A 21,317-nucleotide genomic window follows, 5' to 3' on the forward strand; every position below is an offset into this window, starting at 1 on the left:
ATGATGATTCTAATGTGATATTAAAACAAAATTTATTTGGATATATTATATATATATATATATATTTTTATACTACACTAATAAAAAAAATTGTCTTTTGACGAAATTAAAATAATTTGTCAAAGAACAACTACACAATTCTCAAAATAGCAAAGCTATATTATTTAAAGCATTTGTTTATTTAAATAATTTATGTTACTTGTTTTTTCGGTAATAAAAAAAAAGAGGAAAGAACTCGAATCACAAACATTTAAATTCTCAAGAATTGACAAATTATCAGAAGTATATAATCAGATAAAAGGTAGCACAAATTCTAAAACTGTGCTTTTTTTTTAATGTAACTTAGATTAACTTAAATACATCTTAACGTGTAAATATATTTTCATGCTCTTAAAGAAACAAATTGATGGAACACGTCTAAAATATGAGGATCCAAGTCTGGAGTAAATAACAAAGTTTCCAATGTTGACGAATACTTTTGCACTTGTTCCTGATGCTGTAATATAAACATGAATAAACATCTTGCAATTATAATAAATGAACAAAAGTATTATATAATAATAATTTTTAAATCCTATTATAATATTGATTAATATACTATCAGATGTGTGTTGAGAGTAATAGATAGTGATAGATAATAAATAATTTAACTTACAGATAAAAAAACTTGTTGCAGTCTTCCTATAGTCCATTTATACCAATGCGTATTGTAGTCAATTCCATCTGTGTCACAGCGCACTAAATGTTCTGAGAGAATCATTATAAATCGCTAAGAAAAAAAATATATATATATAGTATGTTATATACAATATGACATGTAAATTCTATTTTATATTTATGTATATATAAACTATATAAAGTAAATAAAAAAATATTTATGTGTATATTAAAAATATATAATAAATGCAATAAATTTATTTCTGCTTTATATCTCGAAAAATATATTACTTTTTTTTGCACTGATAGCTAATATACATTTTTTATACCTGAAATATGATGAGAAACAAATTTTTCTGATCTGCTTGTGCAGCTTCCAATTTTTCTTCCATTCGTTCTACTACATCTTCTGATGGCCTCTCTCTATTTTTTTCTTTATTATTGTCCTCGTCATCCGAGGAAGAACCTGATCTACTTTCTGCTCTCCTCAATTTTTCCCTCGCCTCTGCTAATTCTGTACTCAACTTTGTCACATGCTTGTTCATCTTGCGTATTGTCAAATGCAGTATCTCCCAAATATATAATCTGAAAAGAAAAGTTTTTAAACTCTTATAATGGGCATTAGTCTTCAACATCTATAAAATATTTTTCTTATATTTGAAAATACTAAAAAGTGAATAAACGTATTACAATAATATAATAATAAGTTAAGTAATAAACAAACTTTGTAAACTCTGATGTCATCTCTTTGGAAAATATCCAGTTGGCGATAGCACTACATTCAATAATACCAGTCTTTAAAAACTTGTCCGTTAACACTACCATCATTTGATAATGATTCTTCCACAACGCATACATATTTCTCAATATACATATCTGAGCTTCTTCCGTTTCAGCAAGTACCTGTCAACAAAATGTATTTACGAGTGTAAATATTATAAATGTATAAAAATCTATATTTGCACACATACACGTACATACACAACAGTTCTATACACAATTAAACTTACCTTAAAGACATAATGAAACTTAACTATAGCTGCAAAACTGTGACTAAAACTCTTTGAACCCAGATTTAATAATGTTTGTACAAAAACGTCAATTTTTAAAGGATTGTAATTATTTGTCTCTTCATTTTCTCTAGGACCAGGCAATGTATTTAATACATTCAATACTTCTTCTGGTGTACATTTGCGTCTTATAGAAACCACCAATTCATGTGCTGCAGCTGTACCAGGAAGAGAACCTGAAATAGTTTGCTAATACATTAATTTGTTTTTTTTTTCAGTATTTATTTTTTTTATCAATATCTTTATTCTCTCAATAAAACTGCACAATTTAAACATAATGCTTTCCAATACAAAATATGATAGAAGATAATAAATATGATGAAAAATTATAATAAAGAAAGAATTCCTTATTAATTAAAATTATATAAATATTAAAAAATTTCTTTACTATAATTTTCCATCATATTTATTATTTTCTATCATATTTATATTAAAAAGCATTATGCTTAAATATATATATTAAATCATAAATATTCTTTTTAAATCTCAAAAAGGTAAGTTTTCTATTCCATCATATACTTACTAGCACCTTCAGATGAATATTTGTACACAGGATCAGGAGCTACTGGAATCAACTCTACATATGAGTCTGGCATCATATCCCGAATCCTTTGATAATATGACAATCTAGAAATAAAAAGATTTCATGATTTCACGTTTTAATAAGATTTTCAGATGCTTTAATAACTTTAATTATATTAATATTGATATAAAATTATACATCCTATAACAAATTTATAAGAAAGCAATTTGTATAATTATACTGACCTTAAAGCTTTAAGCAGAACTTCTCGTATAAATTTTGGCCTTGGATGTTCTGGATCACGTTGCAAACAAGAATCCCAATCTTCCCATGACCACCGAAATTGAAAATTGCTCAAGTGATATGCAAACCACCAAACAAAACGATCGAAAGCGGTGGCTGCCATACTGTCTATACGGCGAAATAGAATTTCTGTCGCCTGTGCTAATACCTGAAAAATACAATTTAAATATATTTTTTTTCTATAACAATTTCAGATAATAATACAATATCAAATTTGTAAAAATAATATCGTTTATTTTATAACCTGTGGCATAGTTGAAGGTTGCAACTTGCAAAGTTCTATCAAAATTGATCCATAGCAAATCTCTAAATGTTTTGGAGTAGGTAGCCTAAACAATTCACCAAATATTACTTCAACAATACAATAGTCCAAGGGAATTTTGGCTTTGAATGGAAAATTCAGTAGTTGTGCAGCACTGCAAAGTATAAAAACAATTAATATTATATATATAATTCGAAATAACAGTAATAATGAGCATAAGAAATCTTTTTATAGTTAATTTACAAAATATTATATTTAGCTTAAAAAAATATGTATATATTACCAATCTTTTCTCTCAAAATAATAATTGTTAATGATCTGTCGCAAATGTTCTTCTATTAGAAATCTCTCAATAGCATGACTTCCTGGTAATAATGGTCCTTCAGCAGGACAATCCGTGTAATCAAACATACGAAAGACGACAGTAGGCAATGGATAAGAATAAGATTCATGGTGCGGAGGTGGCATCAAAGGTGGTAAATTATGTTGCAACGCTTCACACAAAATCGAATCAAATGCAAGATACGGTCGTGGAATATGTTTCTCGGCCCAATTGTCTTGTCTCAGCTTGCGAACTTGTGCCCATAAGCAATCTAGATATTCTTCTTGAGGATGAGGTGTATCACTCGACCAAATTCTCAATGCTGGCTGATGTTTCTTGCTACGTTTATTCAAAAATATCTCTATTGTAACCATCAGATGATCCAGTTCTTGTTCCTTCTTCTCGTATAATTCTCTTCCAACCCATGGCAGCGTTGATAGAACGGCATAAACATACCTGCAAAATATTATTTATATTTATTAAAAAAAGTACAAAGGTAAAAAAGTACTTATGGATTTATTTCTATGAAAATTGTCTAACAAGAAAGTCTCTTTAAGGAAACAAAGATGTTTCTCACGTACCAATCACGTCTTACTTGGGGTACACCATCTTCGTTTGCAGCGTCAAGCATATTGTCAAATAATTGCATCAATGATCCACACGATAAAACATGGCAGTTTACTAAGTCAGCTAAAAATCTAAGAGAATATCTAGCAACATCCCATTTACATGCTTTCAAGGAATCTTTGAAATTTTTCACCATGTAATCAACAAATTCTCCACCAAAATTAAAATTTTTTGCATTCAGTAACCCAACAAGAGTAGTATAAATTGTGCATTTCTCTGGCATCTTAATAGCACAATCTGTTAAGATTCGTAGAATCTTACTACGAAATAAACCTAGATCAGCTTCCAATACAGAAGCTAAACCTTCCAAATTGCTTTCCAAAGATGACGTTGATTTCTCTCCAACGCGAAGGATAAGAGATTCAAGGCGATCTTCAATCTCTTGATTCTCTGATACCCTCCTGCGTTTTTTATATACTCGTTCTAAAAAAAAATATATACATATGTATAATTTTACAGATGAAATAAACATTTATACAATTGCATTATAAAGATAAAATTGATCAAGTCAAATGTGGGAGTTCAGAATTAAATTAAATTAATTTAAAACTAAAATTTTGTAAAGAAAATAGACTTTTGTCAAAATTATGGCGTTTTAAAATTTCAGTATTCTCTTCTAATCGTTATTAAATCTGTATTAGATGTGAGCGACTCTAGTTTCTATCAAAATCATCTTGCAAAATCTTATAAATATTTAAAATATTTTATCTAACACATCGATAAACGAAAATTATATCATAGCTTGGGTAAAATTTCAAAAGTGCAATATGAACATCAAGATAGGCTGTTTATATTAGCAACGATATAAATTTTAATACTCATAGAAAGCCATCCGGCAAATCGCAATATATTCAAGAGATAAGAAAATTACAATAATTCAAAACAATAGTTACCATATCCGTCATCCTCCTCGTGTACTCTTCTACGACTCATATTTAATTTCGTTCTTTAAACTACTGAATTTCTCAGTCGTTTATTCTAGTTTGCTTAGAAAAGCCTAACCCTGCAAACGAACCGTGTACCGTGTACAAGAAATAGAAGTCGGTCAATGAAAGGATAAAGATAAGATGGGTGAAAATCAAGTCAATAGCAGATTCGAGTCTAGTCCAATAGGAGAATTCGCTTGCCAGAGATTTCGGAGAGCGACGTAATTATCCCTAGGCAACGGGCTCCCTTATTGGCTACTCGACGTTTGACGTCGCGTCACGTTCGACACGTGCAAATTCGTCGTAAGGTCAATTCTAAGGCAGATTTGCATGACCATCTAAAGGAAGGAAGGAAAGAAAAGAAGGGCAGAGAAGGGAGAGAATCGACAAATCGCGTGTCCGCTTGAAAAGGACGCAATATGGCGGCCTCTTATATCGGCGTCCCGAGAGACGGGACGAGGAGACGAAATTAGAGCACAAGTGACAGAATACAGAATTTCCTTGTTCGTCGCGCGAGATATCAAGGTGTTCCGTAATATCTCGCGGATTAATCGTAGCACGCATGCGCAAAGCGCCTCTCGAGATTTATCGCATATTTACGCGCCTGCAAGCCTGCAGTGAACACATATCAGAGTTTGTCAAGTCGTGTCAGGAGAACAACCCGACCACGGTGTCTTCCCGATACACGTGCGTGTGTGTGTGTGCGCCTGTGTGTCGTGTGTCTCCCTATGAGTGCGGGCGCGCGCGCGCGCGCATTTACGTGTGCGTGTGCTCCGCGACGAAAACAGAGCTCCGATCTCTCGCCTCGGAAACGCAGCTGTCTCTCTCTCTCCTCCCTGTAACACCATCGCCCCGTGCGTGACGCACAAAACAAACGCAACGATCAAACGAGGAGAGCGAAAGACGGAGAGTGTCGTAGTCGAGGGAGTCAGTTGGTAATCGATATGACACTCGCGTAATCCGTGTAATCATGGGTCGACGTCCTGTCCGAGGTTCACCGTCGTCGTCGTCGTCGTCGTCATCGTCGCACGTAAACATGACGGCGATTCGGTGAAGAGCGGAGAATTCTCGACTTGTAAGGCTTGTTTCGAGAGAGAGAGATAGAGAGAGAGAGAGAAACAAGTGTAGAAGGTGAAAGAGTGCGGTCTTAGCGTCTTCCGATAGGAATCAGACAATATTCGTGGAAGAGAGACTGGCTAGCTGCTGATCGTGCGGGTGGCCGCGATTTGCTCGGAACGCGTTGCGTCAGCGAGAATCGTTCGAATGCGGAGATCGTCACGATGGTGATACGGTAAATAATCGATGTTTATCTTTGTGTCCTTCCTCCAGCCAAACAGAGAGAGACTAAGAGAGCGATCCCCCTTCCTCTCCCCGCGCACGGTCGATACAAGTGCACGAGAATCGTGTGTCGCACGCCGATCGACGTGCTGCAGCCTACGATTTTCCTATCTGCAAAACGATACTGCGTCGTATATTATATATATATATATATATATATACAGTACGCATGCATGTATATCTGCCTGTGTCATGTAGGTATATTTACAAAATATAAGCACAGTCGTCGAGGTCTCCTTGACGCGACGCGGCAACCTTATCTCTCGGACTACGTGACGGATATATTAGGTCGTGCCCGTAATATTGACTGGTATATGCGGAGGGTCGCTCTTTTTTTTTCTTTTTTTTTTACTCTCATTATTCTGTATGCTGTTGGCTTCTCTGTTTATCCGACTAGACTGAGCGCACGTGAATGCACAATAACATTGCTCCATAATTTTGACAGCCTTCAATATCGGAGTCCGTACTTTTTCATTGTGTTGATTTTTCGGCTACAATCTCGTCTCCTTTTTTTTTTTTTTTTTTTTTTTTATATATATATATATATATAATTCACGTTTAGATCTGTTCCATTTTCGATGTGAAGAGTACGAGAAAGTGTGGTTGAAAAATGCAACATTTATCCTGTCATCAATAATGCATGTGTTGTAACGTAAACAAAATTGGTTGATACAATTTCGCTAGGTAAATTATAATATCGATTAATTATTTAACACGGTAATAAAAAAATTCCAGAGATTTTATATCGCGGATAATCATTAGCGGACAAGTAGAGTAAAATTTTTAAAAAAATTTTGGTCGGGAATGTCACTTGATACGGCACTATCCGAGTTATTTCGCAAGACTTATTTACTGTGCAAGCGATAAGTGCGTTTTGTTTGTAATTTGAATACGTTGACATTCTTGCTGTGTATAATGACTTGTGCGTGCGCTAAAGGCTTGCTGATAGTGAATCAAAACCTTGTTTTAATACGTAGCATGAATTTATTTCGAATTTAGTTTGCGAATCAATTGCCAGTCTCTTGTCAATAGACGGTAACGCATGAAAAATTAAATTTTAATAATAATAAATTGTTATTTCTGTGAATTAAATGTGAGATTATCTTGTATTAAAAGAAATTGTCATCGGACTGTAAAAGAATTAATATTTTGCATAATAATCTTACATTATATTTATTATATGTACAATTAATGTACGTAAAAAATTATGGAAAGAAATTTCCTGAAAGATTATTATTAGCAGCATGCTGATAATATATGTGTTATATGTTATATGATAAATTTAATATAATCCTAATTTTACAAATTATTTTATTTTAAATCAAACTATTTTTTAGAGTTTTTACATTTGTACAATCATATTACTATAATAGCAGTCGTAATAGCCCATTTGCATGTATCTAGAGAAAATTTGAGGATGATTAGGTAGGAACACCTATTGTATAAAATGTGCATTATTATATATATAGACTGATTATATACATAAATTTCCAAGTAAACGAAAAAAAAAGTATGAGGAAAATAGCAGTATCACTGAGAATTGTAGGAGGACCAGTTGAAAAATTGATATCTCTACTCTTATTTGAGAATAAAAGTAAAATGTAAAAAAAAATAAACTTATCACTAAAGCATATCTGACAGTAGAATCAATATCTTGTGATACAAAAAGCAAGAAAAACAAGTTAAGAAAAAGGTCCTTTCGATTAAACCATACAAGGCAACAGTAAAGACGGGCCGATTACATTTATAAATATTGAAAATTTTATCACGTATTAGAGAAATTCATCTTGTGACATATAGGAGAGAGAGAGAGATAGCGAGAGAGAGAGAAAGAGAAAAAAAGAGCAAGTGAGAGAGAGAAAGAGAGAGAGAGAGCTATCAGCTAATTATGATCTTTATATTGAATGTTTTTCATTGCAGATCATAATTACCGATACGCAGCTTGCCGCGTATGCAATTGCTCAGATTTGTCTGCAACCGCGTGAAGATCCTTAAGACTGCCCGTCCTTACCAAGTACCCTTGCAAGTACCATGGAAGTAGTAGAAATGTATAAATCCTACTGAAAGGAGGATGCCAGTAACTAAACGCATTCCATATCCTTCGCGGTAAGTAAGAAATTACGGTTTACGTATTACGTAATGTAAGCCGCGCAAAACTATCTTTGTAATCCCATCGCTTGTGCTCTCAGATACGATTTGAATTTCTTTATAGAAGGCACCGTTTGTAAGAAAGACGACGTTTATGCGAAACTTAAATATAAAAGCTTTTGAGTTTAAATAATTACATTGTAGAGTCAAAATAATCGACAGATCTGTCATATGCACAATATGTGTGACAAGGTGATGTATCGTGTGTTCTTCGTTTGAATCTTGAGCAAAAGGTCTTACTGCTATCTCTAAATCTAATGCGCGAATATAAAAATGAGCTTTTGTATGCAAAAGTGCAACGATTTATCTGTTTGAATTAGTCTTGATACGAGTACATTAACAATTTTAAATATAAAATCATCTCGTTCGATATAAAACACCAAAACTTTACTACACTTTTCTGTGATCTTTCATATTTTTGATATATTTTTGCTTCTGGGATCAGAGGAAGTATCTGCAGTTACAGACATCCTTCTGTTCAAAGTTTCCACGGTAATCAACACATTTTAATCCCATTTTATTTTCCAATGAAAAATCTCCTTTTCCTTGGTGGAAGTTAATCACGCAAGATTTTACCGGAATACTCAGGAAATTTATATATAATTGGTACAATTTAATACAACATATATTCTGTACAATTATATTCATCCTCCATTTTACTCTTATGATCTCCTAACTAGGGCTATTATGACTGCATTGTATTAATCTGAGAATTTGTCTTTCTCTTCTGTATTATTGAACATTTTAATAAGATGAGAAAATTCTCTGCTTTTTGTAGGCTTAATAAAATTTATAGAAGATTGAATAATTACTGCATAACTAGTTTTTTTTTTATGTTAAATCATATTTTTTGCAAAGAACTAACAATACGCTAACAATGCTAATACTAAGAATATACGTCTGACAATAATGAGTGATTACAATGTCACATTATTTTACGTAGAGTGATGTGTGTCACTATCATCCTTTTTCTCAACTATAAATAAAATTAAAGATCAAACAAGGAAAAAAGTAATTGCTAGAATGTTGAAAAATATTCTAGTAATTAAATAAAATTATTTAATATGTCTCAAATTAAGCTTTAAACCTGTAAATAGATGACAACTCATCTCTCAATAATTTGTTTGTAGACAAATTTTATTAGTGAAGATTATGCTTAATAAAAAGAAATTATAACATTTTTTGAAATTTTTAAGAGAAAAAATGATGGAGCCCTATATATATATATATATATATATATATACACACACACACACACACACACACACACACACACACACACACACACACACACACACACACACACACACATATATATATATATATATATATATATATATATACACACACACACACACACACGCACACACACACACACACACATATATATATATATATATATATATATAGGGCTCCATAATTTTTTCTCTTAAAAATTTCAAAAAATGTTATAATTTATTTTTTCCATTTTTTTTTATTAAACATAATCTTCACTATAAAAATTTTTATATATATGTATATATGTGTGAAAGATTTGTCATTATTTTTTATTAGATCCGACGGCGGTAGCAGCGAGAGCCCGTTGCTCGTGGAAGAAGGTGAGACAGTAGGCACGCCTCACAGTCCACGCAACATACACAGTCACAGCCATTCACATGGCAATCCACATCGCTCTCACAGTTACCATCATGAGAAGCCGAAACAATTAGTGAAATACGGTGAATTAGTTATACTCGGGTAAGAATTTTTAACAGATGTAAAAAAATATATAAAAATATATTTGAAAAAAGAAGATATCAGAGAGAAAGAAACACTAACGATTAACAATTAACAAATTTTTGACAGATACAATGGTTACCTTCCACCTGGCGATAGGGGTAGAAGGAGAAGTAAATTCGTATTATACAAAAGACCCGTGCCAAATGGCGTTAAACGTAGCAAGCATTATATCGTTAAAACGCCTCATTGTTCGCAAGCCATTCTCAATACGAAGCAACACTCGATCTCGTACACGCTCTCCAGAACACAGGCCGTTATCGTCGAATACACGGAAGACGAAAAAACGGACATGTTTCAGGTAAAAATCCAAAGTTTTATTATACTTGTAAATAATCATTTGTTTTATTTATTAATTTTTTTTAAATTATGTTATATAACAATATATGTGTATAAATATAAATCAAAACGTATTTGCGTAGATCGGTCGTTCGTCCGAATCGCCTATCGATTTCGTAGTGATGGATACATGTGCGGGCGGAAGTGACGGCGGACCTGCTAATGAAGGACGCGTCGCCCAGAGTACCATCAGCAGGTTCGCTTGTCGGATTCTGGCGGATCGATCGGATCCCAGAATCGCGAGAATCTATGCCGCAGGTTTCGACAGTTCGAGAAACATTTTCCTAGGGGTAAGATTCGCAATTGATCGCGTAGCTTAATTTTACATACACAAATTTATAAGCTTAATAAGAAAAACGGACTTTCTTGTGATATTCAGTCATTTGATAAGCGATTTATTACAGGAAAAGGCAACTAAATGGCAAGAGAACCGCGAAATCGACGGACTTACGACTAATGGAGTCTTGATAATGCATCCGCGAGGTCAATTCTGCGGTGGCGAGGCGCAGTGTGGTTTCTGGCGAGAAGTTAGCGTGGGCGGCGGTGTTTTCTCGCTCAGGGAAAGCCGGAGCGCTCAACAGAAGGGCAACGTCGTGGAGGAGGAGAATAATATTCTACAAGACGGTACTCTCATTGATCTTTGCGGTGCTACTCTGCTCTGGCGATCAGCCGAAGGCCTGGCAAAGTCTCCGGTAACTTAGACGTATTCTTTAAAAAGGATTCATAAAATACGTGTCGTTTACATTGGAAGATGTAACGAACGCTGATTCTTTTTGCAGACGAAACAAGATTTAGAAGAGTTAGTCGATGCTATAAATGCCGGCAGACCACAGTGTCCTGTAGGCTTAAACACATTGGTCATACCACGCAAAGCAGCTTCAGATTCGACGCAGCAACAGCCATACGTTTACCTTAAGTGTGGTCATGTACAGGGACATCACGACTGGGGTCAGGAAAAGGATAAGGTTACGAGAAGATGTCCTATGTGCCTAGTCGCAGGGGCAGTAGTCAAGTTGTCTATGGGAATAGAGCCTGCCTTCTACGTAGACTGCGGACCGCCCACTTACGCATTTAGTCCCTGTGGGCATATGGCTACGGAGAAAACTGTCAAGTTAGTAACGCGTCGCTAATCTATTATACCTTGAAATATCATCAGATTTGGTTTCACTTCGAGTTATTCATCTTTTTCGTATTTTTCGCCATATCGCCACTACGTTTCTCCTTCATTTTTCAGATATTGGGAAAAAGTAGCCATACCACACGGCACAAACGGCTATATCGCGATCTGTCCCTTCTGCGCGGTGCCGCTCGAGGGAACGCCAGGATATGTAAAACTAATTTTTCAGGATAATGTAGATTGAAGATATATAAAATAATGGAACAATGTAGAAATTAATAACTTCTTAAGAATATAAAAATTATTAAACGCGATTGATGCTATTGTATTGATAACCACCCCCCCCCCTCCTCCCTCCGCCGCAACACAATCTTATTTTAATTTTTTAAATATCATAAAATAACCTAATATAAATTACTATTTGTAAAATATTGAACAACCTAAAATTACTAACTGCATAATTATTTACAAAATTTTTTTATGTAAATAAGTAAATTGATAAATTTTACAACATTAAAGGAGTTTGGTATTGTCATACGAAAAACGAATTTAATGTCTTTTAATTTAAAGAATATTTACCTATAAAGGTAGTTGCAGACATCGTTAAGAAGACAGAAGATATGTTTTTAATATTTTATTGCCAAAATACACGAAAAGTAATGCTTACTCGTTCTCTTCCGAACGCAAGCGTGCACTGGCATTTGTCACGCGTATCGAAAGTTGTTGAGCACGCTCAACAATAGCTTTCCTTTTCTTGCTGCTAACGGCATGTGCAATTTCTGCACAGAACTTGCGATTTTGCATCATTAGGACTTCAAGCTCCTGTAAATAGTTCATTTTTATTTGTATTTTATTCAAAAGTAAAATATATATAAAATTACTAAAAAATGTATAAAATAATAAAAAGAATATATATATATATATATGTATTCTTTTTATTATTTGATACATTTATATTTATATGTATATACATACATATATATATATATATATATATATATATATTTAGTTGCCATTTTTAATAAATTATTATTTATATAAACTATGCTAATAAAAAATATATTGTGAAAACTTGAAATTTAACTGCTTGAAATATTGTTTTGTTATCTACAAATCTCACTCTTAATAATTATTTTGTTAATTTAAAAAAAAAATGTTTGATATATAAAAGTAATATTTACCTTCACGTTATGTACAAGGACCTTACGAAAGCCTGTTGGTAGCATATGACGTGTTTTTTTATTGCTACCATAACCAATGCTGGGCATCAAATATTGGCCCTTGAAACGCCTACGTACTCTGTTGTCGATACCTTTTGGTTTACGCCAGTTGCGCTAAAAAATGTATGCAAAATAGTTGCAATTACATGATTTTTACTGTTTAACAGTTAACTATTGTCTCAAAGACTAATCTCTCAGTATGAAAAATAAATAATTATTAAATATATGAAAATAAATAAATGTTTAATGCCAAATGAAATATATAGCAAAAAAAGAGATATTAAAAATTTTTCGTGTAATCAAATTATAATACAGTGCAACACATGTAGTGCAAAAAAATATAACCAAACTCTACAAACACGTTGATCGAGCCAAAGGAAAAATAAAAGATATATATCTACCTTGAGTTTGTCATATCTGTCACTTTGATGCCTGATGAACTTCTTTGTCCTTTTCTTCACAATCTTGGGTCGATAGACCGGTCGGATGGACATTTTGAGTTCTGTTTAATACTAACTGAAACAATAGAAGCAATCTAAATCACTCTGGCAATAAGTTACCTCACTTACATCCCGTTCCCGTAAATATTACACTTTTATATTTCAGAAAATCGTCTACGATCGATTAATTCCCGCACAATGATCGTCTCGGGGATGATGTTCGTGAAAATCGAGGATTACTCGCGTGATACATACCGTTCGCTAAAATGTCGTAAATGGAAAAGGTTAGGTGTTAGGTTTTCTGAATAACCCTCTTGTATTTCTAGTTTGAAAGTAAGTTCGAACATTCTACTCGCAGGGTAGAGAGTAGAGAATTTGATTGACCAATCAGGACAAAGAAATCCTCGCTCCTGATTGGTCAGTTAAATACTACGTTACCCTACGCGTAGGATTTGCGAACGCATTTTTTCTTTTTCTCACGGACGAAAAATTCTAATAATATTATAATATTAACAATAATAATATACTAATATAAATAATATATAAGTAATAATAATTTCTTATACATCTGTGGCCCTCACTTTGACAGCTGACAGTTCTGTCGCTCTCGCACGATCCCGAGATCGAGGATCGAGGATCGAAGCACGGATCTAGAGATTATATTGGCGATTCGCGACGGGAGACGGGAGACGGCGAGACCCCCAACCCCCAACCTCGTCTCTGATGACGCCATGATCTACGTTGTCGTGTCACAGCTCACAGCGCGGATCGTAGACAGCGGGATCCATCCGCCAGCGGAGAGCGGCCCCCTTTCCTCCTCTTTTTTTATTATAATTATGAGTGTCATTGGCCGGGAGTCCTAACCACCGGACGCGTAAATACAACAGCGATCGCTGCTCGACCCCGGTAAATCGCTCGCGAATCGCGCGTAAAGCACACACGTCGTGCGCGTATTATTATCGACAAATAGAGGAGGCGGTGTGGAGATAAAAACGGCGCTTTATTAAGGTGTGTTCTCTCGCGCCAACAAATGTCCGTCTCTCGTCTCTCACGCTCGCGCGTGAACGTCTCGTGAAAAGGATTTTTTAGCGGGAGAATCGTCGTGCGTGTCGCGGGGCTGCACGTCGTCGACGTGGGGGTGCACCGGTGCCCGGGTCCCGAGTTGGCCGGGACTGCTTGGTCGTTTCTCCTGGGATATTTTCTCGTCTGTGCACCGAGCTCCGAAAACGGACGATTCCTCCTCCCCCCCCTCACCCCGCGCGCGAATGACACATCTCGATGGAACGATCCAAAATCGTAAATCGTAAATATAATGGCCGTCGAATTGACCAAAATATAGATCCCGTAGAGAAATGTTTTGTTTTGTCGTAGAGGAACGTTTGACATTTTCCATCTGTGGGAGAAATCCATAATCTGTACGATGTCCCTCCGTCGTTAGTGTGCGTTACATCTTTGTCATCCGCTTTGCAGGAGGGTAATAAGAATGTCCGTGCCACCTCCGCCACCGCCTCCACAGGCCGGTGCTTCTGGCCCGCCAGTGGGAGACAACAGGAATTTACTGTTGCAGTCCATAAGGGCAGGTAAAAGTTTGAGGAAGACTGTTACCGTGGACAAGAGTGCGCCTGCTATTGCCGGTAAGTCTACTTACGAGGAGATTGAGTAGAATAAAATATGTTAATTGTTCAATGTAAAAGTACCTCTTTTTTATAAATAAATAATTTGTTTCGCAGGAAAAGTTAAAGGCGAATCGACAAGTCCTTTGCAAAATAGTAATAGTAGGACTAATAACAGCAACTCTAACTTAGCAACAAGTAGTAGCAGTAATGGTGGACCTATGTCTCTGGGTGGTTTATTCGCGGGTGGTATGCCAAAATTAAAACCTACAGGACTAAGAGGGAACATGACCGAGAAAGAGGGACAAAATGTAAATAACTCTAGCTTTCTTCATTCATCGCCTGGATCCTCTCACAGTATGAAACGCGGTCCACCTCCGGTCCCACCACCAGCCGCACAGAAACCGCAGTTATTCAGTCAGGTTGAGTATAAGAAACTTAATAACTGGCCAAATTTTGCTGTTGATCCGTCTCTCTGTAAAGTCGCTAATTTTAATCGCACAGCAGGGTCAAAGTACCACGGATTCCGCGACGAACAATTCAGACACTATTCCCAGAGGATTCACAAAATCGCCCGCTGTGCCTAAACCAATGCCGTCGCCTAGTCTGCAGAAACCGTCGCCGCCGCCTAAGAAGTTGAGTCTGGCAAGTAGCGTCACCAGCGTAGCGAGGGCGCAGAGCATGCGACTACCCCGCTCACCGCCGGTTTTGGTGACGACAACGCCATCCTCCTTGCACCAATCGCAGGATTGTCTTCATGAGACGGCCGTACCACATCCCATAGCGAGACCCGCGATAAATCGAGTTCTCAGGCCGCCTGTAACGAGACCACCGTCACCGCCAATTTCGCGGTCAGCGAATATCGTGCCCCCGACGAGACCGCCGTCGCCGCCGCCGCCGACGACCTCGCGATCATCGAGTACCATGCCTGTCATGAGAGCGGCGCCGCCGCCGCCGTCGAGAGTGACGGTCACCGCGCCATGCATACCGCCACCGCCACCGCCGCTTCCTCATCGTCCTGCTCCCACGCATCAAAGACTGGCACCGCCGCCACCACCGCCTCCGACCCCACCTACGAGAAGTCTGTCGGTGCGCAACGGCGGTCAAATAGCGGCGAGTTCCGTTGACCTAGAGGTGCGATTCGCCGAGATGTTTCACACCACATCTAACTTACCACCTCCGGAACCGTTCAAAGGCTTTGTCAAAGTCTACAGTAGCAGGAACGGTAAGACCAATTGACGAGAGAAAATCTGATCTTTCATTCTTATCGTAGAATGTAATTACACCTGATATGTGTGTAATAATGCATATAATAATAAAAAGAGATATATGCTTTTTGGGTGCTAGATTTAGATACAATGCTTCGCACAATGCTGCATATCTGAACACATCCTAGCAAATATGTTGCACGTTACAATTTTCTAGCATGCTCTCTTATACAATGCATATATATATTATTAATACACATTGGTAATTACAGACGGTTATTATTTATACACAATACATTAACATGAGACACTTTTTTCTGATGTTTCAAGGTTTTTCAAGGTTTTTTTCAAAATACTAACTTCTGCCGACACTGCTTCTTTATGCATTTTGTTCCAGCAAAGACACAACAAGCATGTATGACACTAACATATTTCACATTGATTATATAATATAGCAATATCTAAATCAAGCTGCATGCTATACTCTGCTGTATTTTAATAAATATATATTTATAGACTGTATAAACTTATCATTGTTCTATTGTCGTGAAAAAGGAAAAATAATCGTAGTGTTTCAAAAATTGCAGCAGCAAAGCAACAAGCTCCAGCTCCACCTCTTCAATCGTCTTCTACCCCCAGTACACTGCATTCATTAAATACTTCATCTGGGAGTAAACAGTGGCAACATAATGCGACTTCTTTGGCATATTGAAAATACCATTTGTGTATACTTAAATCATTGCTTTACGCACTGATTATTGTTTAAAAACTTGTCGACACTGTCACACAATAAAATGTTAAATTAAGTGTGTATGGAAAGAATGAATCAGTAAAGAGTTTGAGAGAGTGAAATTTTGAATTTGCGAGCCCAGTTATATAATAAAAAATTTTAGACAATATTTTCTGTACAGTTTATCTTAGGGAAATCTATTTAATATAGATTATACTTATATATATATATATATATATATATATATATATATATATATATATATATATATATATAAAGAATGTTAGAGAAAGACTAGGTCTGTTATTATCTAACAGAAATCTAAAAGAGATTAAAACAAAAGGCACATTTACTCTCATTTTAAAAACATATTCATATATAACATTTAACTTTCTCAATCACATACTACATGTGTATTATACTTTTCTTATATTTCTATATAAAAAATATTACAACAGATATATCACCAAAATCTTTAATTAACAACATTGTATCGGTATCAATGTATGATGATTTGTCACTTCTTTATGTTACTAATTTAAACATTATACACAAAAGCCAAAATAGAAAGTTGTAATTTATTTTTCAATACTAATAAACAATTGCAAAGTAAAATTTGTTGAGTTAACGATAATTGTATTAATATGTTATATGATTAAACAAATGCAATCTTTACGTTCAAAATAGTAAGTGATAAATATATATTCAATGAAATGTAAAGCAGTATTTATCTAACAATATCTTTTATTATTTTCTTGTAATATTTAGAATAATATTTAGTGTGAGAATGTTCAAATTTAGATTAATTTAGAAAAATTAATATAATGCGCTTGTTAATAAATTTAAAATTTAAAAAAAGAAATGCAGTCTGTAATTATGAAAAAGGAAAAACAGATATTTTTGTTTAATAGACGAATAAATTATACATGTACATAATCAATGATTACTATGCTTAATCTGTTTCATAAAAAAAGCATCTAAGAAATAAATAAGACACTTTAACGATGAAACATGTTTGGAAAGAAAGTAAATATTACAATAAAATAGACAGTAGTCGCAAGCTGATTTTAATTAAAACAGCGATATTTCTCTAAAGTTTACACAATGATGTACTCTGTGTAAGATAACGCAAGATTACGAGACAGTATCACATTAGACAAAATTTCTTATAATTCAAGTTCTTTTTCGATTATCCTACGATACTCATCAAAACCTTCTTCGATGCATCTAACGGATCCTTCTCCACAAACCCACAATTCTGTACAAACCATCTGGATTAAACGTTCATCATGCGATACTAGTATTACACCTGCCTACAACGATAAAATAAATATAATGATAAAATATTAATCACACACCATACACATACATTGAAATAAAAATATTTAAAATTGAAATTATATCTGATATGTAAATAAAATAGACACTCACTTGGCAGTTGTTGAGAGCTTTACCCAACGCTTCGATTGATTCGATATCGAGATGATTCGTGGGCTCGTCGAGCACCAGAAAATTAGGCATTGCCGCACACATTAAGGCGAATGCCACTCTAGACTTTTGTCCTCCCGAAAGAGAATTTATAGTCTGCAAAGCTAAATTGCCGCTTATCCCAAAACTTCCGAGCATTCGCCTGTATTCTTCGATAGGCTTGCCTGGTAGAGCAAGTAGTAATTATACCATTCCTAAGATAAATAGAGAGCCAAGTTCACATTAGGAAAAAAAAAACATACCAGGAAAATGCGTTTGTAACAATTCAACTGGACAGACACGCATGTCCAGTTGATCGACGTGATGCTGACTAAAGTATCCAAACTTTAGATTACGGTGTACGTGAACCGTGCCTCGCGTCGGACTCAATGCACCGGTGATGATCTTTAACAGAGTAGTCTTGCCGGCACCGTTTTCCCCAACGATACAAATGCGCGATTGCAGACTGGCAGTAAGGTTCACATTGCTAAACACTAAGTCAGCCCCTTCATTGTAACTAAAGGAGACTTCGTTAAGTTGCAGTATCGGTGGACTCAGTTGCTCGACATCCGGGAATTTAAGAGTCACTTCGCTTTCCTTCTCCATCGGCTTCAAATCAGGTCTGTGACGACGGATTTAAAGAAGATTTCAAGTTGAGTAAATTTCAATCTATCCTTCCATAAGGAAATAAATTGCTTGCGTGTTCAAATCGTTACTACTTACAGTTTATCCAACATCTTTATTTTGCTTTGTACACTGGACGCACGATTGGCATTATACCGGAACTTGTCGATAAATTCCTGTACATGTGCTCTTTTTGCTTGCTGAGCCTCATATTCTCGTTGTTGATTTCTCTCGCGTTCACCTTTCGTTTTCACAAATTGCTCGTAATTACCACGATACGCCTCTATTTTCTGCGCACGTAAGTACAAAATATCAGTGGGGACCTGTATTGGAGGAATAGAAACACAAGAGATAAATAATGATAAATATACTTATAATAAAAATATTTAATTATATATATTTTATAAATTAATTTATTTATTTTATAAGTTAAATTTTATTATATGTAATATCTATATATATATATAAAGTATAAAAATGTCATACTGAGACTATGAGCTTTTCTTTTCTTCTTTTCTTTTTTTTTAACAAATAAGAATGTTTACCGTATCCAAGAATTTCCGGTCGTGCGATACTACAAGTAATGTTTTTGGCCACGTTTGTAAATACTTTTCCAACCAGAGTATCGCTTTAATATCGAGCATGTTCGTTGGCTCATCGAGTAACAATAGATCTGGTTTAGAGAAGAGAGCTCTCGCGAGAGCCAGTCTCATTCGCCAACCGCCAGAAAACGCTTTAGTCGGCCAGGACTGCCTTTCCACGGTAAATCCAAGTCCTGACAGGATTGCGCTTGCTTTGGCGGGTGCCTTGTCGACCTCGGCTAATTGCATCGCTTCGTACACACGTGCCAATTCCTCGCCTAACGTATCGCCTGTCTTGGAGCCATCTTTCTCTATCGCTGCCTGTAATTTTGCCTCCTGACTGAGTAATGCACTTCGTTCCTGATCGCATTCCAAGACAGATTCCAATGCGGACGTATCATCACCGGCTACCTCCTGCTCGACGTGTAGCACACGCACATGTAATGGTATCCTCAACTGTTTGCTAAATCAATTGAAATTTATCTGCATTAATAATCCAGTAATTGAATTATTCATGCAACTATGTAATACAACCTCAACCTCGTACCTCGCTATCATTCGAAGCAAGGTGGTTTTGCCAAGACCGTTTCTACCTATTAGACCGTATCGTCTGCCAAACGCGAGCATTAAATCAGCACCGTGTAATAATACTCTGTCACCATATGCAACGTCAAAGTTCTCTATCCTAATGTCCTGAGTTTTGTTTACTCCACCTTTGGTCTCCATTCGACTGTCCTTCTTGCTCGTCATTTGGCTCGCGCTAGCTGCGCTTTCAGCCAAATGATTGGCAGTGTTAGTACGAGATCCCTGCTCATTTACGATTCGTTTTTCCTGTTTCTGTTGCAATTTAGCCTCGGCTTTCTCTAGTTTCTTAGCATCTACTTTCTGTTATTTCAATAAGCAATATTAAAATATGTAAATAATAATCTCACATGTAAATAATTAAATACTAAATGTACACATATATATATATATATATATATATATGTATTACCATTCCATCATCTCTAGTCGTGACCCATATACTCTTAATCTGTTCGACTTGTGCCTCTAAAGTAGCAGCCAAAGCACCCAGATGTACAGGAGCATTTAATACTTTATTAACACCGTTTTTTCTCCTGTCTATTTCATCATTATTTGCACTACCTTTTAATATTTCCAATAATTTCACACATATTTGCCTGTAAAGGAAAAATAAAATATAAGCTTCAAATTATGACAGTTGCACTAAGGAAAAAAAAAAAATTAATGACTTTCGTAATCGCGAGAACTTGATAGTAGTATAATACGGAGATATTATTCAGATAGGCAATCAATTTCATGAACAAATTAAAGGATGACAAATGCGAACATATTTACAGACCTAACCTCGTTTTCTGATTTGTCCGCTACCTCGTGTAACACCTGCCCAATTGCTTCATATACCTCATCGCCATCCTCGAAGTCGTCCTTGGAACTGTCGAGGATACCTACGTGCACACGTCAAGGGTAAAATTACAAACTATTATCTCGCGAAATTTTTCTTAGGTTATTTTATGGGAACGCACACACCTTCCACATATTGATACAGATCGTCATCTATTGTCGGAAATTGGCTACGAATGTATTCACCGCAAGTGGCCATAATTAAGCTATTTAAGTAAAAAAAATTCGTAATCCTAATCAGGAAGGAAAGGCCACGCCAGATCGAATTTTACTACTCTTGACAGATCGGCCGTCAAATTCCCACCGAGCAATGTGGAGATGGAGGCATAAATTTCGCGCATGCGTAGTAACATGAGTACTAGCAGACGCTGCTGTTACACCTCAATGACGTATATATTTCTTAGCGATAAAGGATTCCGTTAGATTCCTTGCAAAGAATAAATAAAAAATATTAATGCTTACTTAATAATAAATATATAGCTTTGAATATATGTCAACATTTAAATAAATTGTTTATTATTAATATAATTGATAATAAACAGTTTTTTTTTTTTTTAATTTAAGCGTCTTGGTAAAATTTTGATAATTTATACGGGCCCCG

At 35.5% G+C, this 21,317-nt stretch overlaps 5 protein-coding genes across 17 annotated transcripts; 2 read left to right on the plus strand and 3 right to left on the minus strand.

Annotated features, from left to right (window-relative positions):
* Positions 1-202: 202 nt before the first annotated feature.
* Cbp80 (nuclear cap-binding protein subunit 1) lies at positions 203-4,818 on the minus strand. The gene is made up of 11 exons (XM_072906270.1): positions 4,658-4,818; positions 3,719-4,187; positions 3,099-3,593; positions 2,798-2,969; positions 2,496-2,701; positions 2,251-2,354; positions 1,668-1,903; positions 1,382-1,560; positions 987-1,242; positions 656-769; positions 203-496 (listed from the first exon to the last, which is right to left on the minus strand). The coding sequence occupies exons 1-11, from the start codon at positions 4,695-4,697 to the stop codon at positions 383-385; spliced, it is 2,385 nt and encodes a 794-aa protein (XP_072762371.1). The 5' UTR covers positions 4,698-4,818; the 3' UTR covers positions 203-382.
* A 296-nt stretch (positions 4,819-5,114) lies between these two features.
* Positions 5,115-11,722, plus strand: Pli (E3 ubiquitin-protein ligase pellino). Of its 4 annotated transcripts, none has more exons than XM_072905355.1 (8): positions 5,115-5,981; positions 7,949-8,134; positions 9,731-9,913; positions 10,022-10,253; positions 10,375-10,581; positions 10,696-10,983; positions 11,071-11,402; positions 11,526-11,722. In XM_072905355.1, exons 2-8 carry the CDS (start codon positions 8,100-8,102, stop codon positions 11,650-11,652), a joined length of 1,404 nt encoding a protein of 467 aa, XP_072761456.1. In that variant the 5' UTR covers positions 5,115-5,981; positions 7,949-8,099; the 3' UTR covers positions 11,653-11,722. The 4 variants fall into 4 exon arrangements, with proteins under 4 accessions (XP_072761456.1, XP_072761460.1, XP_072761459.1 ...); XM_072905358.1 differs by lacking the exon at positions 5,115-5,981 and adding an exon at positions 6,295-6,316; XM_072905357.1 differs by lacking the exon at positions 5,115-5,981 and adding an exon at positions 6,962-7,063.
* Positions 11,723-12,027: 305 nt separating this feature from the next.
* Positions 12,028-13,455, minus strand: Rpl32 (large ribosomal subunit protein eL32). 3 transcript variants are annotated; one of them, XM_072905367.1, is made up of 4 exons: positions 13,324-13,455; positions 13,030-13,144; positions 12,590-12,742; positions 12,028-12,230 (listed from the first exon to the last, which is right to left on the minus strand). In XM_072905367.1, the coding sequence occupies exons 2-4, from the start codon at positions 13,120-13,122 to the stop codon at positions 12,072-12,074; spliced, it is 405 nt and encodes a 134-aa protein (XP_072761468.1). In that variant the 5' UTR covers positions 13,123-13,144; positions 13,324-13,455; the 3' UTR covers positions 12,028-12,071. The 3 variants fall into 3 exon arrangements, with proteins under 3 accessions (XP_072761468.1, XP_072761470.1, XP_072761469.1); XM_072905369.1 differs by having other exon boundaries at positions 13,030-13,140; positions 13,324-13,388; XM_072905368.1 differs by lacking the exon at positions 13,324-13,455 and adding an exon at positions 13,220-13,315.
* Positions 13,456-13,785: 330 nt separating this feature from the next.
* Positions 13,786-16,828, plus strand: LOC140672891 (uncharacterized). Of its 8 annotated transcripts, none has more exons than XR_012047973.1 (6): positions 13,786-14,371; positions 14,539-14,702; positions 14,799-15,103; positions 15,186-15,906; positions 16,220-16,304; positions 16,477-16,828. XR_012047973.1 is itself a non-coding variant. In XM_072905360.1 (5 exons), exons 1-5 carry the CDS (start codon positions 14,334-14,336, stop codon positions 16,599-16,601), a joined length of 1,353 nt encoding a protein of 450 aa, XP_072761461.1. In that variant the 5' UTR covers positions 13,789-14,333; the 3' UTR covers positions 16,602-16,826. The 8 variants fall into 8 exon arrangements, 6 of the variants coding, with proteins under 6 accessions (XP_072761461.1, XP_072761464.1, XP_072761462.1 ...); XR_012047974.1 differs by having other exon boundaries at positions 16,460-16,593; XM_072905360.1 differs by lacking the exon at positions 16,220-16,304 and having other exon boundaries at positions 13,789-14,371; positions 16,477-16,826.
* A 593-nt stretch (positions 16,829-17,421) lies between these two features.
* LOC140672889 (ATP-binding cassette sub-family F member 3) lies at positions 17,422-21,051 on the minus strand. The gene is made up of 9 exons (XM_072905354.1): positions 20,843-21,051; positions 20,655-20,760; positions 20,286-20,472; positions 19,839-20,176; positions 19,256-19,754; positions 18,810-19,033; positions 18,350-18,708; positions 18,051-18,271; positions 17,422-17,932 (listed from the first exon to the last, which is right to left on the minus strand). Exons 1-9 carry the CDS (start codon positions 20,913-20,915, stop codon positions 17,786-17,788), a joined length of 2,154 nt encoding a protein of 717 aa, XP_072761455.1. The 5' UTR covers positions 20,916-21,051; the 3' UTR covers positions 17,422-17,785.
* Between the last annotated feature and the right edge of the window lie 266 nt (positions 21,052-21,317).

The sequence above is a fragment of the Anoplolepis gracilipes genome, chromosome 14, assembly GCF_047496725.1.
Source record: "Anoplolepis gracilipes chromosome 14, ASM4749672v1, whole genome shotgun sequence".
NCBI lineage: Eukaryota > Metazoa > Arthropoda > Insecta > Hymenoptera > Formicidae > Anoplolepis > Anoplolepis gracilipes.

Bases quoted from the DNA above. Each gene is read 5' to 3' on its own strand.
- Cbp80 (XM_072906270.1), bottom strand. From the start codon at position 4,697: ATGAGTCGTAGAAGAGTACACGAGGAGGATGACGGATATG. The intron at 3,594-3,718 runs GTACGTGAGAAA...AATATTTTGCAG, and splicing joins CCCCAAGTAAGACGTGATTG to GTATGTTTATGCCGTTCTAT. The intron at 1,243-1,381 runs GTTTGTTTATTA...TTTTCTTTTCAG, and splicing joins ATGACATCAGAGTTTACAAA to ATTATATATTTGGGAGATAC.
- Pli (XM_072905355.1), top strand. From the start codon at position 8,100: ATGCCAGTAACTAAACGCATTCCATATCCTTCGCG. The intron at 9,914-10,021 runs GTAAGAATTTTT...AATTTTTGACAG, and splicing joins GGTGAATTAGTTATACTCGG to ATACAATGGTTACCTTCCAC. The intron at 10,254-10,374 runs GTAAAAATCCAA...GTATTTGCGTAG, and splicing joins AAAAAACGGACATGTTTCAG to ATCGGTCGTTCGTCCGAATC.
- Rpl32 (XM_072905367.1), bottom strand. From the start codon at position 13,122: ATGTCCATCCGACCGGTCTATCGACCCAAGATTGTGAAGAAAAGGACA. The intron at 12,743-13,029 runs GTAGATATATAT...TACATTTTTTAG, and splicing joins ACAGATATGACAAACTCAAG to CGCAACTGGCGTAAACCAAA. The intron at 12,231-12,589 runs GTAAATATTACT...AACTATTTACAG, and splicing joins TCCTTGTACATAACGTGAAG to GAGCTTGAAGTCCTAATGAT.
- LOC140672891 (XM_072905360.1), top strand. From the start codon at position 14,334: ATGACACATCTCGATGGAACGATCCAAAATCGTAAATC. The intron at 14,703-14,798 runs GTAAGTCTACTT...TTTGTTTCGCAG, and splicing joins GAGTGCGCCTGCTATTGCCG to GAAAAGTTAAAGGCGAATCG. The intron at 15,104-15,185 runs GTTGAGTATAAG...TTAATCGCACAG, and splicing joins AACCGCAGTTATTCAGTCAG to CAGGGTCAAAGTACCACGGA.
- LOC140672889 (XM_072905354.1), bottom strand. From the start codon at position 20,915: ATGGCCACTTGCGGTGAATACATTCGTAGCCAATTTCCGACAATAGAT. The intron at 20,177-20,285 runs GTAATACATATA...TTGAAATAACAG, and splicing joins CGACTAGAGATGATGGAATG to AAAGTAGATGCTAAGAAACT. The intron at 18,709-18,809 runs GTAAGTAGTAAC...CCGTCGTCACAG, and splicing joins ATAAAGATGTTGGATAAACT to ACCTGATTTGAAGCCGATGG.